This window comes from Ctenopharyngodon idella, chromosome 20 (assembly GCF_019924925.1).
Source record: "Ctenopharyngodon idella isolate HZGC_01 chromosome 20, HZGC01, whole genome shotgun sequence".
Lineage (NCBI taxonomy): Eukaryota > Metazoa > Chordata > Actinopteri > Cypriniformes > Xenocyprididae > Ctenopharyngodon > Ctenopharyngodon idella.
Window position 1 is genome coordinate 11,022,384 of NC_067239.1, and position 16,912 is coordinate 11,039,295.

General features: G+C 37.7%; 3 protein-coding genes across 8 annotated transcripts in view; 2 read left to right on the forward strand and 1 right to left on the reverse strand.

Moving 5' to 3' along the window:
- LOC127502714 (DNA polymerase zeta catalytic subunit-like) overlaps positions 1-16,912 on the forward strand; it is an 845,784-nt gene that overhangs the window by 205,928 nt on the left and 622,944 nt on the right. The gene's annotated exons all lie outside the window — the stretch shown is intronic.
- Positions 1-16,912, forward strand: part of LOC127502738 (uncharacterized) — a 237,575-nt gene that overhangs the window by 64,800 nt on the left and 155,863 nt on the right. The window lies entirely within an intron of this gene.
- The window catches only part of pum2 (pumilio RNA-binding family member 2), a 129,877-nt gene that overhangs the window by 57,029 nt on the left and 55,936 nt on the right, over positions 1-16,912 (reverse strand). For all 6 annotated transcript variants that reach the window (XM_051875978.1, XM_051875976.1, XM_051875977.1 and 3 more), the window contains 6 exons: positions 11,130-11,302; positions 9,057-9,351; positions 4,854-4,947; positions 4,319-4,423; positions 4,071-4,213; positions 832-949 (listed from right to left, as the gene is read on the reverse strand). In XM_051875978.1, coding sequence (XP_051731938.1) covers positions 832-949; positions 4,071-4,213; positions 4,319-4,423; positions 4,854-4,947; positions 9,057-9,351; positions 11,130-11,302 — 928 coding nt within the window. The remainder of the gene's footprint in view (positions 1-831; positions 950-4,070; positions 4,214-4,318; positions 4,424-4,853; positions 4,948-9,056; positions 9,352-11,129; positions 11,303-16,912) is intronic.

The following is a 16,912-nucleotide window of genomic DNA, read 5'->3' on the forward strand; positions in this document are numbered from 1 at the left end:
AAATAAACCATGTGTATCAGTTGACATTCTTTTGATTTGTGCTTAGGTGAAAGTGCAATAATTCTGATGAAATGTAAAAATAAATTTCTCCAATGACAAAAATCGTTGTGATTATAATTTTGAGCAAAATAACAGTGATTATCTATTTAACCACTATACACAGCATGACAGGTCCTCAAGTTTTCATTGACTAAAACTAGACTAAAATTCCCAGACATTTAGATCCTGGTTTCACAGACAGGGTTTAGATTAAGCCAGGATTAGGCCTTAGTTCAATTAAGACATTTAAGTACCTTTTTTAAATGTGCCTTAGAAGGAAAAAAGAAAAAGAAAAAAATACTACTGGTGTGCATCTTGAGACAAAACAATGGCACTAACATACAGTAGTCAACATTTGAAGCGGATCAAAACCTTTCATCAAAGTTGACCTAAAACCTTCTTAGGACAACTTAGCTCTTAGGACAACTTTGATGAATTTTTTTGATTCACTTCAAACGCTGACTACTGTATTTTAAGATATGTCAGTGCAAGTTGCTTTCAGTTAAAACAGCTGAAACATGCATTTTAGCCTGGAACTAGGCTTAAGCCTTGTCTGTGAAACCGAGGGTTAGTCAACTAAAACTTGAGTAAACAAAAACAGGACAAGGTTGACTACAGTTGCTGGGACTGTTAACAGCAACACACACAGACTACCTTGGATTCCTAGACTACGTAAAGAAAGCACACAAATGAATGTAAATGAAGCATAGTCTATGATATAAGGATTACCCAAACAGATACCTGCCAGATACCAAAGTTAAAACAAGAAGAGGAGGTCAGAGCATGACTCACCTGGCATGCCTGTAAAGGCCAGGGCTGGGTTTGCGGCAGCTGCAGCAAGGGACTCCTGCTGACTCTGTTGGCTCTGCCCAGGGGTCAAAGGACGCTGATTGGTCCCCGCACGCATCACCTGAATAGGCAATCATGCAAATCACTAGCCTCTAAAGCAACTTGTTTCTTTAATCATTGACTATTCACTGTCAATAAGATCAGTCTTAATTGAAATCCATTGTACTGTGCAGGGGATCAAAAATCAGAACAAAAGTTCTATTCTATTCATTGAGTGATGAGTTAAGCAAAGATGCTTTTTAGCAAGAAACCATAACATTTAAACTATGCTGAGGTCACAGCATTCAATATTTGAGGAGCTCTTTGGTTTATGTGACTGAACTTTGAAAGCTTCTTGAATGTTGCTGGTTCAATACTAGTTCAGCTTTGTCAACAGCATTATAGTGGCATAATGCTGATTACCAAAGAAAATAACTGACTTATCCTTCAGTTTTTTTTAAAGAAACAGTCATGGTTATAGTAACACAATGGAATCAGGATTACACTATGGGAGATTAAAGGGTTAGTTCACCTAAAAATAAAAAAATTCTATCATTAATTACTCACCCTCATGTCGTTCCATGCCGTAAGACCTTTGTTCATCTTCGGAACACAAATTAAGATATTTTGGACGAAATTTGAAAGCTCTCTGAGCCCTCCATAGACAGCAATTTAACCATCACTTTCAAGGTCCAGAAAGGTTACTAAAGACATCGTTAAAATAGTCCATGTGACTGCAGTGGTTCAACCTTAATTTTGTAATGAGAAAAAAGTGACGAGAATACTTTTTGTGCACAAAAACAAAAAAATAACTTTATTCAACAATATCTTCTGTGTCATTCTCCTACGCTGTTTACGTTCAGCTCTTCCAGGTTCTACGTCAGAACACCGGCTCAGTATTGGCCGATGCTGTTCACATGAGCAGCATGATGCATACGTGTGATGCTGACGCAGGAGCAGGCCAATAATGAGTCGGCGTTCTGACGTAGAACCTGGAAGCACTGGGCATAAACAACGTATGAGAATGACACAGAAGAGAAGATATTGTTGAATAAAGTCATTATATTTTTGTTTTTGCGCACAAAAAGTATTCTTGTCACTTCATAAAATTAAGGTTGAACCACTGCAGTCAGGTGGACTACTTTAACAATGTCTTTAGTAACCTTTCTGGACCTTGAAAGTGTTGTTTAAATTGCTGTCTATGCAGGGGTCAGAGAGCTCTTAGATTTAATCAAAAATATTTTAATTTATGTTCCGAAAATGAACGAAGGTCTTAAGGGTGTGAAACAACAAGAGGGTGAGTAATTAATGACAGAATTTTCATTTTTGGGTGAACTAACCCTTTGAAAAAGGAAAAATTAAAGAACGTTTGTTTTTTCATTTTTCAGTATATTATTTGAGGGAATTTTTAGACCTGTAGATTGTTTGCATCATTTTCTGAAACAAGGAACTCAAATTTTAACAATGTTTTTTCTTTTTGGTTCATTTCACTTTCACAAGGAATCACTTTTTACAAAGTTTTCAAAGTTAAAGGGGGGGTATCACACACAGTTTCTGCCAATCTCATGTTAATCTTGAGTACCTATAGAATAGTATAGCATCCTTCATATCGCCAAAAAGTCTTTAGTTTTATCATATTTATAAAAGATACATACGCTGTACCAAGTCTTTCCAAAAACAGCCGAGTGCCTGGAGGCGTGTCGTGTGAGCGGAGCTAAAGAGTGACGAGCACGCGCAGCTTTTGCGTAGTGATCGTCTGCAAGCTATCAATGGTCAGCTAAACAACTGTATTTAAACACAAACAATACACCATTGCATTATCCACGGATAACTTTTGAATCACTATAATGAATATAGCGTATAGTGAATGATGAATAATGAATTTATGAATTCACTACGTTCGTGTTGTTTACATTATATGCACTTAGGTGCCTATTGCCAACAAATCAGACATTTGATGCAGTTTTACTCACCACCTGCGGTTCCAACTGGGGTCATTATAACTGGCAGCGTGAATGAACCGCTCCATCTTTCAGTTTCAAACGATCTGTAAATCCAGCGTAGAACTGGGCCTTGTTTATAAAACCATAAGCGCCGATCCTGAGGGCTCGAGCAGCCACGGAAAAACACGATAAATTCTCCATTCATTTTAACCAATAAAAAAAGTGATTAGAACTATCAGTTTCTATGGTTGTTTTAATAACAAATATCGAGAGTGCATCAATGTAATGCGTGAGCACAAATCTCTCAGCTCCACTGAACACTGGGTTCTTTGGGAAGCAAGGTTATCTTTCCCTCACAACCAAAAACACACTTCTTTGGTGACATTGTTTTTAGACCACGAAATCAACAAAGTGACAAATCTTTCTCGAGCAAGTCCTGTGCAGGGCTGCCGATGACTTCCTTAAAGCCGAACGAAGCACGCTGATGGGCGTGCTCTTGCTTTCTCGCTCTGGTCGACGTGTGCACGCACGCTCTTCTGGGAGAAGTGACCGTACAAGGAAATTCCGACGTCACACAGGCACATACTCGAAAAAAAGATCCTGAAATTTAAGAGGATTTGGAAGAGTATTTTTGGCACAGAAACACTCCGTCATACGTCCAACTCGTGTTTTGAAAATTTGGCCATGTTTAGCATGAGCATCCAACTTTTTAACAGTGTAAATAAGTCAGAATGCATGAAATAGCATTATACCCCCCTTTAACTAAAATGACTATGCAAGTCAATGCGAGTAAAACTGTCCTCTCACTGGTCAGAGTGCACCTGTATATACACAAACACATTCATACACGAATGTGACCAAAGAGTGTATGTGGCAGGAGGACGATGACATCAAATAGACTACATGAATTGTCTTATTCTATTGTAAACTATTTTAAACCAGTTGAGTGAAGATCTAATTGATGTAAATACAGATCCGTTATTGTTTTTACTGTTGAAGACCTGTGAAATGTTATACAACAGTGTATATAACGACAGTGTGCATTTTAATAATTAAAATAATCCTGTGTGCTCCCTCTGCACGTGCCTTACAGTATACATGAGTTTACATAGTAAAAAAAAAAAAAAAAAAATTCCACTTGTCCCTCAATTTTTAGTGTTAATCGACATTATGCCACAAGTGTTGTCAACAGCCTTGGTTCAGTACAAGTTAGCTCATGTCACATAATGAACAAGGCTTATATGTTGATATGTCATCAACCTGTTGTCCTGGTCCTGGACCCTGATTAGACGCCTGCTGGTTGGCAGAATGACTAGCAGCAGCTGCAGTTGGTTGTTGGAAGAGGTTGGCTGGATACACCCCCCACGGGACTCCATAGTACTGAGGAGGGACTACAGCTGGACCTGTAGGAATAAATGATGAGCTGTAGACTGAGGACTCTCCATTTTTAAGATCCCAGGATTGTCTATACTATGGTTGCTATTTATAAAGTGTGTACATGCATATACCTGCAAGTGTTGCGGCTGCTGCCAATCCTGCAGCGGTGTAAGGGTCTGTTCCAGGAGGGGCAGCATTGATAATGTAAGGGTTTGGCACAAACGCAGGTGCAAGGCCTACCGGGCGGATTCAAAAACAACACAGGACAGATTAATTTGGAGACTGCCTGTTTTACTCCAAAAATACATATGCACAATAAAATTAAACTACTAAACGCACTCATTCTGTATGCAAAAAAAATTCAACTAGATATTAGAGGTCAAAAGCACTATGGTTAAGTATTTGGCTGCTGAAGACTGGTTGAGTTGAGCTTTTGGCAAGTTCACAAACTTGTATCATAATTAAGTATCAAGACCTAGCCCTGGGCATAGCTACTCTAGCCACTTTATTTTCCCCAACCATTTGAAATAAAATGATTTAGCTACAGATACCATGTTTATGAATTATGATCCAAAACATGTATGACCATTGTGGAGGAAAAGGGATAAGGGAGACTGATAAGGGAGTCTCTGTATGAAAGTACATGTCTGTAAGAGGTTATGTTACCAAGATGTTGCTGTTGGGCTGCAGCAAGGGCGTACTGTTGCTGCTGTGCTGCAGTCAGCTGCTGAACTGTGAGATGACTAGATCTCTGGAACAACTAAAGAAAAAAAACACAAAAAAAAGTTTACATCTTTTTACTAACAAATTCTTTCCTCTGCATATGCAGAAACCAGAGATACAGAGATACCAAATGCACAATACCTTTCATAGGTTTGGGATCAGTAATTAATACTTTTATTCAGCAAGGATGCATGAAATTTATCAAAAGTGACAGTAAAGACATCCATAATGCTACAAAAAAATCAATTTCAATAGAATTCTGTTCTTTTAACCTTTCTATTCGTCAAAATCCTGAAAAAATATCACCGTTTTCATAAAACATTATAAAAAAAAAAAAAAAAAAAAAAAAAAGCTATTTAACTATTTTTAACTATTTTCTAAATGTTTCTTGACCACCAAATCAACATATTAGAATTATTTCTGAAGGATTGTTACACTGAGAAAGACTGGAGCAATGGCTGCTGAAAGTTCACAAGAATAAATTACATTTTAAAATATATTAAAATAGAAAACCATTATCTTAAACTGTAATAATGTTTCACAATTATTACTAGTGCAGTGAACAGCAAGCAGAGAGAATGGCAAAAGTTTCACTTTAGTGTGACTGGGTTTCTGTGAACTAAACAGATGCCTTATGCCTTCAGATAAAGTAACACTTCTTATGGAGAATGAACAAGATTCTCTGAAGCTCTGAAAAATGAAGAAAAGAAACTAAAGGCCCTTACTCACAGATTCCGGAAAATACACTGATAATGTGTCCAGAGATTTGTCCCTGGATCGTTCGATTTTGGTTCATTCACGCTGCCAGTGATTTTCTGGAATCTGTGCGTGCGTTCACATATTAAATTTGCTTATGATCTCCGATTTCTCTCTCGAGAAACCACGCTCATGTATTTTTTTTTTTTTTCTGATTTGATCATAAACTAGCGAATCGCTTCCACTAAGCTGGCGAACGATCTCAGCTTCAGCGTCATCACTACGACACACCCCTTATGGCATTGGTCTTGCCTTTTATCTTCGCACAGGGTGCGTTCCGGGACTGATCCAGGCAATGTTACTAGGTCCCCATCCCGGGATCAATCCCGGGACATGTTTGCATTCACACAGAAGGCACCCTAGCAATTTTATGGCAATTTTCTGGGATCAACACTCTGTGTGAAAGGGGCTTAAGGTAATAAGCTGACGTAAGCTAATAAATAATCATTCAGTTTATTAGATGAATTCAGAGTAAGGTTCCTCACCTTATTAGGAACAACAGTTTCTCTTTCCATGAGATAACATAACTCTGCAATAGCAACACTTTTTCACTTGCATTTCTAAATCTTATGCACTTCTATGCACTATGCACACACTTTAATATGGTATGACAGATCACTGCAACTGCCTCAGTTCAAGTGGCAGCACGGATCAAGAGCACATGAACCGATCATCTTTACTGCTAGTTACAGCACGAAATAAACATGGTTGAACATCAGAAAGTATGCTGAAAGGTATATTACAACTTACCGAAATAAATCCTGTCTCATATTTTCCTGTCATCAGTGTTTCAACCAGGTAAAGATGTCAATAAAACAGCTTGTAGGCTACATAATGTCACTTAATGTTACATTTACCTCAAGAAAGCTATTCAATGTCTATAAACTCATTAGTTAGCTAGAAAAATTAACTCTAAAGAAGAGCATTTTGCTAAATATTTGCACTATTACATATTCATTATATTTTTACTAAACCTGTTATTGATGTCTTCATTAATGTATGTTTGAATAAATCTGTCATGAAAACAAGTTACAGTTTATTGTCTTTTAAATGTTTATATTTCACTAACAAAGTGGAGCAGAAATAATTCTGTTTATTAAAAAATTATTTATTGTGTTAAAAGTTTGATATAAAAACTGCTGTATGTGCAATTTAAAGGGTCATGAAACCCAAGAACACTTTTTTTTGAGCTGTGAACAGATATGTATAGGCTGCACATCATTGAAAACACTAAAAGGTACTCAATTTTATTTATAATTTGAAATTAGTTATTTTTGCATTTTTCAGAGCGATTTCTGTCTTCCGGTTTGAAAAGCAAAGTCGGAGCAACGTCACAAAATCTGACGTCATCGTGTACTACCGGCAAGATCCGGAGTGCTGATTGGCTCCAGTATGGGCTGGTTGAACATGCTGACGTCAACAGTTTCTGCATTTATTCATGAGAAAAAGCACATTCAATCCAATCACTGCGCTGTAGTATGCATAAGATTATAATTGCAGTATTATGCATGAGGAAGTATCACTTCTCTTGCCCAGTCTCTTGTCATTCAGAGACATGGGTCGTATAGTTGTGTTTGTTTCCTCAGTGCTACAACAAAAATGCGTTTCCCTGCAACGTGACCAGAGCTGAAGTTTGGGTGCATGTGGATTGTTTTGCTGTAATCTACCAGCACAAATGCAAAATATGTTCGCATGAGATCGCATTACAGCGGAGAATTCAAATGTCACAAAAGTGCTGTTCATTCTGCGTTCGGACACGCGAGCCGTATGTATGTTTCCCTCAGCACAGTAAGCACATGAGTGTTGTTTGTATTTTGCCCACGATGAGGTCAGAACTGAAGTTTGAATACGAACACATGAAAAATACAATTGTTATGATATGCACGTGGAGCGCGCATATGATCGGTTTCAGTGCGGAGCTCCGCGATGAGTTTAACAACACTAGCCACGTGGATTATAGCTCATATACAGAATAAAGTATCCGTGTTTAAAGTTTTTAATAGACATATTTCACACATTCTCCTGAACCAAACATGAACCAGCACGGTGTATGCACATATTCCATCAAGTCTTCTTCAAATGAATTATGTGTGTAAACTGGACACTGATACGTGTATCTGAACGCGATGACACGATTATTCTGATGAACAAAAGACTTAAAAGAGAATGGTCAAAAATTAAATTATGTCTTTATTCTTTCTCTGTTAAACTACGTGTCGTTTATCATGAGACTGTAGTGCTCGTAAACATAATGAAAGTATTATTAGCCCTTTTAAATATTCTTTCGCATTTCTCCCTTGTGCTTGGGAGTTTGTCATTTTTCTCTGTGCTCATATTCATTATTCTGTATAATGAGTGTGTTGTAGGTCTGTGTTTCATTGGTTGTACTCTCCCCTCTTCCCCCCCTCTACACTCCCACTTTTCCAGAGCTTTACACGCCCATTTTTACAGAGATTTTCCAGCTCAGAGGTGTGAACGACCAGGCTAAAACAGGGGGGTTTCATGACCCTTTAAATGTTTGTAACAACTCAGTTTGAGTGTTGATTATCAAACAAGTTTATTAATTGATTAAATTAATTGATTATTAATCGATTATTTATTTTCAGTTTCTGTTTCCAGCCAAGTGCATCCTGAATTTTTGGTTTTGGCTCAGAATTTTCATCTGCAGAGCACAGTACTACTTATTGACAAGAATAAAGAAACATGCATTATTAAGAAAATAAACCAGTGGGACCAGCATGGTACTAAAAAGAATCAAGTCCAATAAGCCGTGGAGAGAACAAAAAAAAAAAAAAAAAAAAAAAAAAAAAAAAAATAATCAAAAACACCCATGCACAGAAAGCTACTCCTACAGCTTATACACACACAATACAAGCCCATCGTGTGGACTATTCACATAAACACAGTCAGTTAATGTATTAAGTGAAAAAAACAGTTGGTCAAAAACTGGATCTGTCAGTATATTAGAACCATGCAGTAAGTGACAGCAGCCTAATATACTTGCTGCCGTCTGTGTCATTAATGTTCATCAAACAAATGAAAAATAAATAAATAAATAAATAAATAAATAAATAAAATCACTCCCTGCTCTTGATATTTTGAGTATTTAAAAATGTATTTATATTTAATTGATACAGTAAAGGCTGTGCAGTGTTTTACTTTAACATTTGATCAATTTCTGTAGGATTTCTTACTATATGTTAAATAAACCTTCTGTACTTAAACTTGTATGTGTCCAATTGTTTGTAATTTGCCTGTAATTATTAATAAAAAAAATTAAATAAAAATAACTATAATGTGAAATATATTGTTCTCGTAAACAAATAAAACTGCTCATACTTTAAAATATGAATTGTGTCATATCGCCGACCCGTAATTAAGTAGCTGTACCTGCTGTTGGGAGTTGTAGTCAAACAGGCTGACTGGAGCACCAGATGAGTCCACCTGGATCTGATTTCCAGCATAGTCAAATTGGAGTGACTCCATGCCCACCTGCTGCTCCATGCTGCCCATGCTCTGGGCTTCCTGGCTCTGGAAGTCCTCAGTGGGAGGTTTGTTTGTGACTGAGTTGGGTGGCTGCAGAGTGTGCGGGTGGTGCTGGACCATCATTTCCAGACCAGCCTGACTGGGGCCCAGTCGTTCTACTGCCTCAGTGGGAGATGCCTGGCGACTACCTGGGGTGGGGCTGTAGAAAATAGGCTTTTAAATCAAAAGCATACTTGCTTCATATATAAATAAAGTAAGCAAAGAAATTGTTGCATGGTCACCAATCATTGCCCTATTGAAGGCTATTAAAATCTCAGTTTTTGTTTTCAGTTTTCAGTATAAGTTTCAATTTGTTTTAATAAAGGCATACATAGTTTTGTTTTAGATTTTAAGGCGAAACATCAATTTTGATGCCACTAACTTTGGTCGGACAAATAATCCCATCCCCAACCTCACGTCATTAGTTAAGACAATCTTGCTGTGTCAGAGTAGTTAGATTTCTGCCTGTTTAGCATATCACATCACAAATTGTTCAATCACTGGCTATGATTCCACACAACAATCAGAAAACTGAATTAAAGCTGCAAGCAGCAATGAAAGGGCCCTCGCACCCGGGCTCACCGCCACCCATTGGCCTTAGGAAAACCGTGAACAGTGGGCGACATGCATGTAAGCGAGTAAATACAGGAGAATTATGGATAAGTCATTTGAAAGTGCCACACTTCCTTCTGCCAACAGGTGGTGCTTTGACCGTAACTGTATATTGCCATGTTGATGTCTTCAGGCCAGGACTATTATCAAACATTTGAAGATTGGAGTAGATCGGACATTGTATGCCGATCTTACAACAACTTCCTGTTTCGTAGCGTTAATCGCATACATTAGCACTTAGCCAAGTGTTGCATGATTTAACGTGTTTCTAGTATGTTTGGTACTTTATGGCATGTTTAAATGTGTTTCTGGGAGCGAATTACAGTGTAAAGCATGCCATTTCCTGTTGCCAGCAGGTGGCACTATGACTAACTGAATATTGGCATATGTCTTTAGGTCAGAACTCTTATCACACATGTGAAGTTTGGGGCACATCAGACATTGTATGCCTGAATTACAACAGCGTCCTCTTTCATAAAAGCTCTAGGAGGAGTTTGTTTAAGTACGTGTGGAAATGGCAAAAACTGCTAAAATTTTGCAGAGAAAACTCAAAATATCTCAGTTCCTGTTGGGTTTACAGATTTTGAACCCATGGGCGTTTTTGTAGGTATTGGGCTGTTACATGTGTCTACCGAATTTCATAACTCTACGTGAAACGTAGCGCAAAGGGCCACCTACAAAATTTAATTGAAATTTTGTAGGTGGTGCTATCGAGCCATTTTGCCACACCTAATTCTGAAACCCATATCAAATGTAAATTTTCACCACTTCTGATGCGTGTGCAAAGTTTAATGAGTTTGAGCATGTATAGGCCCTCAAGAATGTGATTCATTTCGGAGAAGGAGATTAATTGGCAGAGCAATTACAATAGGGTCCTCATACCATCGGTGCTCGGGACCTAATTATACTTAATACAAAATTTACCCTTAAAGCTTCAAATGTTAATCACCCAAATGCACAAAAACAGTTCAGTACTTCTTGGCAAAGAATGTGTTATAAATGTGCCAGTCCTGCTTTATTTAGCACTAAATTGTAGCTACCACCACTCTGACATCTCTGGGGGCATTTATGATTCAGCAACATTAACTGGTTCCACAATGGTCTAGTGTTAGCCTTAATAGCAAATAAAAAAATAAAAAAAAACTGGTTGGTCTCTTTTAATGTCTGTCAAATAGCCCTTTCACGTTTAAGCGGGTATTTTAAACAACTTTTTGCAAACATTTTCTTTTTCCCCTTTTTAAATATACTTTTTAAATGAAAGTCAATTTTTTTTTTATGTCAATACAGTTGCCAATTGAAACTCAGCTTGGAAAAGAACTATCATACTTGAAGTCTTTACAGTCGCGGTCCATCCCATTCAGCAATCCTCTGGCATTTGCTTTTGAGGCATCGCCTTCATCTCCTACTTTCATCTCAGGACTTTTGTCTTCCTCAAATGGTGAAGCCTTTTCTTTTGAATCTGTCTTTTCCCTGCCATCTGGATCTGCATCTGCTCCACCCTGGAATCACAGTCAATCAAAGTTAAATGCAGTGATCCCTGAGAGCGTAATGCCAATTTACTTTAGGTTGCATATGAATCAATAAGTCATCTCAATCTAGTATAATGAATTTGCCGACGCTTATGGGTTCATCAGGGGGAAAAAAAAAAAAAGAAGAAAAAAAAGTTTTGGTGATGACTGAGTAACATTTCTAAGAGCTGAGAAATTTGACATTTCTAAAGGATGAGAGAAGAAGAAAAAAAAAAAAAAAAAAACTGCATGCAATATGCATCTTTCCCCTAGTTTCACAGATAAGGCTTAAGCCTAGTCCAGTCCCAGACTAAAATGCATGTTTGAGTTGTTTTAACTGAGAGCAACGTGAACTGACATATCTTAAAATATGTCAGTACCATTGTTTTGTCTCAAGCTGCACACCAGTCATGTTTTTTTGTAAGTTTTTATAAAAGCTACTTAGATGTCCTAACTGAACTAAGGCCTAATACTGGCTTAATCTAAGCCTTGTCTGTAAAACCAGGCCTTTACTACTGCTTAAAGGGTTAGTTTACCCAAAAATGAAATTTCTGTCATTAAGTACTGACCCTCATGTTCCAAACACGTAAGACCTTTGTTCATCTTCAGAACACAAATTAAGATATTTTTGATGAAATCCGAGAGGTATCTGAACCATACATAGGCAGCAACGTCATTGCACTTTTTAAGGCCCAGAAAGGTAGCAAAGACATCATTAAAATGGTCCACGTGACTACAGTGGTTCAACTCTAATGTTATGAAGCAACGAGAATACTTTTTGTGTGCAAAAACAAAACAAAAAAAACGACTTTATTCAACAATTTCTTCTCTTCCATGTAAGTCTCCTACGCTCATTACGTTGTAGAGATACTACAGCGCTTCCAAGTTCTAAGTTAGAACAGCGTCTCAGTATTGGCCAGCTCCTGCGTCAGCATGCATCGTGCTGCTCACGTGAACAGCGTCGGCCAATACTGAGTTGGCGTTCTGACATAGAAACTGAAAGCGCTGCAGTGTCTCTACAATGTAAACAGCATAAGAGATTTAAGATGCAAGTAGAATCTGTATGGCTGTTTGGACAGAAGCTAGTTATTTTACTTTATAATGTGTTGAATATGGATATTTTTCTTACACAAACGCATTGCTTCGCTTCAGAGAGCCTTTATTAACGCCCCAGAGCCATGTGGAGAGTTGGTAGCACCAGGGTGTTAATTAATATAACTCCGATTGTATTCGTCTGAAAGAAGAAGAAAGTCATATACACCTAGCATTGCTTGAGGGTGAGTAAATCATGGGGTAATTCTCATTTTAAAGTGAACTAATCCTTTAAGGTTGAATCACAGTAGTCACGTGAACTGTTTTAACAATGTCTTGAAAAGTGCAATGACATTGCTGCCTATGTGTGGTTCAGATACCTCTCAGATTCCATCAAAAAATATCTTAATTTGTGTTCCGAAGATGAACGAAGGTCTTACGGGTTTGGAACGACATGAGGGTGAGTACTTGATAACATAAATTTCATTTTTGGGTGAACTAACCCTTTAAAGTCATTAAATCAAAACCTATTTGCCATTAAATCAAAACCTATTTACTGAAAAACCTATTTCCCAAAAAATTTAAATTGTCATCGTCTGTCATTGGGTCATTCCAAACCTGCATTACTATCTTCTGTACACTATCTTCATTTTTTATTTATTTTTTCTCTCTTTTTTGGTCAACGGCCACCTAAACATATCTTTTGTGTTCCACAGAATAAAGAAATGTATACAGGTTTAGAACCACATGAGGGTGATAAAGTTTTTCATTTTTCATAAACAATTTTCATTTTTGGGTGCACTAACCCTTTAATGCATGTTATTGGTCTTATTGTCAGCAATGCAAATATAATTTTTTTTTTTTAGTCTTTAATCAACATGTCATAACTTAGTTTTAAATGTCATGTTATCAGTTTTGCATTGATTTTTATTGGTATCTCTCTTCACAAAGAGCCAGTACATCATAGTGCAGGCAAGACTGGAACCCAGATGTTGTGATATTCTGTGAACATAATGTGTCAAATCCTGATATACTAGTAATAATAAATCAAAATCTACAGATCCTCAGATCGTACTTTTTCTGAAGGGCATTCATTTGTAAATAGTAGTGCTGGGCGGTAAACCGGTTCATGCGGTATACCGGTTTCAATTTCGCAAATAATGTTTGGGTTTTTTTTTTTTTTTTTTTTTTTTTTTTTTTTTAAATACCACCATACCGGTGCGTAGCTGAAACAACTGCTGTATCTATTCAATGGCCACGAAGAGCACTATGTAGAGTGTACTGAAAGGGGACTTTTTGCTGTATATATACTTTATACTAATGGTTATAACTTGTAATTTCATAAAACAAAAATAAATAACCAACAAAACTATCTTTAGATGCACCATTACAAAATGTTTCTGCTGATACCGATAGCTGATTATTCAGAATGATATCGGCCGATACCGATAAGGAATTTAAGGGGAAAAAAAAATCTCTCCCAAAAAATGCTGCAAACTATACAGGGAAACCTCTTCATTTGGTATACTATAATATTAAAGGTTACAATTAACAACAGAGGTGTTATATTCAGCTGCTATTTATTTTCAGTTATAATAATTACACTCAAAAACTCAGTTGCACAGTTTTCATAAACACTTGTCTTCATTGCAAATTTATTCAAACATATAATTAACAGTAAATAAGCCCTTATTTTTAGCTAACTAAAGAACTGTGAACATTGGAAAAAATTTCTGAGGTAGGCTAAGGGTGTACTCACACTAGGCGCTCTGAACCGTGCCCGAGGGCGTTTGACCCCCAAAGCCCGGTTCGTTTGACAAGTGTGATCGCTCCGTTCCGTGCCCAGGCGCGTTCATTTAGCCGGCCCTGGCCCGCTTGGAAGAGGTGGGCCAGATGGGCTCGAGCGCGGTTCACATGCAGTGTGAGCGCTAACCCTGCTAGAGCAAGGAACAGTTACTCCTTTTGTGTGCGCTACTGTCATCATTATGACGGCAAACATCTTTATTACTATTTTGATAGTACACTTATCAATTCATGTAATTAATTAGAGTGTATTTGGGTTTATAACGGGTCTGATTCTCACCATACTGATGAACGGGAATTGTAGTTTACGAGTAAAGCTGCAAATTCCTCCATTAACGTCAGCTGCCTTTGTAATAATCCTCTGATCCGTGCTATTGAAAATCGCTGCGCGGCATAAATTATAAATAGCCTATATATTAGGCAGTAGTGAATGCATGAGACATGATACATTCCGGTAAGCTGTACTGTATCTTTCAGACTTTTTGATGTTCATGCATGTTTCTGGGGATATACCTTGTATTAATGTGGAAAAAAACACTCATCTGTCATGTCACATTTAAGAGCGTCAAAACAGCATTTATGGTTTGAATTTCATGATAAAATGGACAGAATTTAAAAACTGAGACTTTATTTCTTATCAGAAGTAACAAAGCACAAAGCTCTTTGCGATAATTGGATGGGAGGTGCTACAAATAATGTTTGATGTAGCAAAAAAAAAAAACACAGACCTGGCAACTCTGGCTTGAACTACAGGTGATTCATGCTTCAATGTTGCTATTTTTTAACTGTTAATGCATTATTGTCGCATTAACTAAATTCAACAAGAGAGATTTTTCTTTACACACAGTATGAGTTGCAGTCTGAACATGTTTTTCCGCACCTTTTTGACTGACAGGATATAATCAGCCCTGATCATTAGCTGTTTTAAACAATAGTGATAATAGCTTTTATTGGCCAATCTGCCAAAATAAAAGTTCAGTCTACCTTGAACAAATTATGAAAGAAATTGCACAGTAAAATCCTTCATACAAACAAGAAATGTGAAATCACCGTCAAATAAACAAGACTCTCAGACTCAGCTTATTAATATGAATATCTTTAACTTTAAACTATAACATAGGCTAGGCTGATTATATTATTCTTATAGATTGAAACAAAAGTGCTTCAGCCAGAAAGTGAAAAGTGCTCAAAGTTGCTGCAGAAAACAGAAAAAAAGTGTGAGCAACAACAAAAACACATGTTGCTGGGGATCATAACGAGGCGCTGAGCGTCTATTTCACGCTGAAGCGCTGAGGGCTCTGCGTTTTTTGCCGGTCACCAAGACTTGAAGAATATTAAACTTTGTGTAAAACGCAGAGCTCATCACTGTCACTTTTTACCCAGCCGCCCAATCACAGTGGAGGAGGGGTGGGACAAATACAACACTGATCAACTGCCACACTGCTTGTACAACGTCAACAGATGACAAGCAGCATAATAACGTAACAAAATTATTTAAAACAAGAGCCAAAGTAAATACTTCACATTGTATTGACATTTTTATATAGAAACAATACAGAAACAAATTAAAGCTGCAAGCAGCGATGAAAGGGCCCTCACACGCAGGGCCACCGCCACCCGGTGGCCTTAGGAAAACAGTGACTAGTGGGTGACATGCATGTAAGCAAGTAAATACAGGAGAAATATGGCAAGTCATTTCGACGTGCCACACTTCCTGCTGCCAACAGGTGGCGCTTTGACTATTACTGAATATTGCCATGTAGACCAGGACTATTATCAAACATGTGAAGTTCGGGGTAGATTGGACATTGTTTGCCTGAGTTACAACAACTTCCTGTTTCGTGGTGTTAATCGCATACATTAGCACTTAACCAAGTATTGCATGATTTAACGTGTTTCTAGCATGTTTGTTACTTCATGGCATATTTAAATGCGTTTCTGGGAATGAATTATAGTGCAAAGCATGGCATTTCCTGTTGCCAGCAGGTGGCGCGATGACTAACTGAATATTGGGATATAGATGTCTTTAGGCCAAGACTCTTATCACACATGTGAAGTTTGGGGCAGATCGGACAATGTATGCCTGAGTTACAACAGCTTCCCGTTTCATGGCAAAACATCAGACTTTGTCAGTCTGCCACGGACACGCCCTTTATCGAAAACTCAAGACATTTGCAATTTAACATCGCTAAGGACTTAAGATTAGACTGACAACATATGTTGATCTGGTTAAATCTCTATGAGGGGTTAATCACAGTGTAATTTCCTGTTGCCCACAGGTGGCACTATGACTGTGTAACTGAATATTGCCATGTAGATGTCTTTGGGCCAGGAATCTAATAAAATATGTGAAGTTTGGGAAGGATCGGACATTGTATGCCCAAGTTACAACAACTTCCTGTTTCATGGCAAAACATCGAATTTTGTCAGGCCGCCACGGCTCTAGAACTCTAAAAACACTTGTGGACATGGCCTTTCTGCTCTTTGTGACAGCTGCGCCCTGAATGTCAATCAGTGACAAATGCTGTAATGTATTTTGAAATATGGAAATGTGTTTAAAAATATCACCGTTATTGAAAAAAAATTATATTGCGACACATGTCCAGCCCTACATGAAACCCCCAGAACCTTTATAAAAAAAAAATAAATAAATAAAAAAAAAATACAGATTTTCGGTCATACCGCCCAGCACTAGTAAACAGTAATTCAACCCACTTCTAAGTCACCAAGGACGTCCCGCCCACTCGTGGTGGGGGGAGAGTGGTG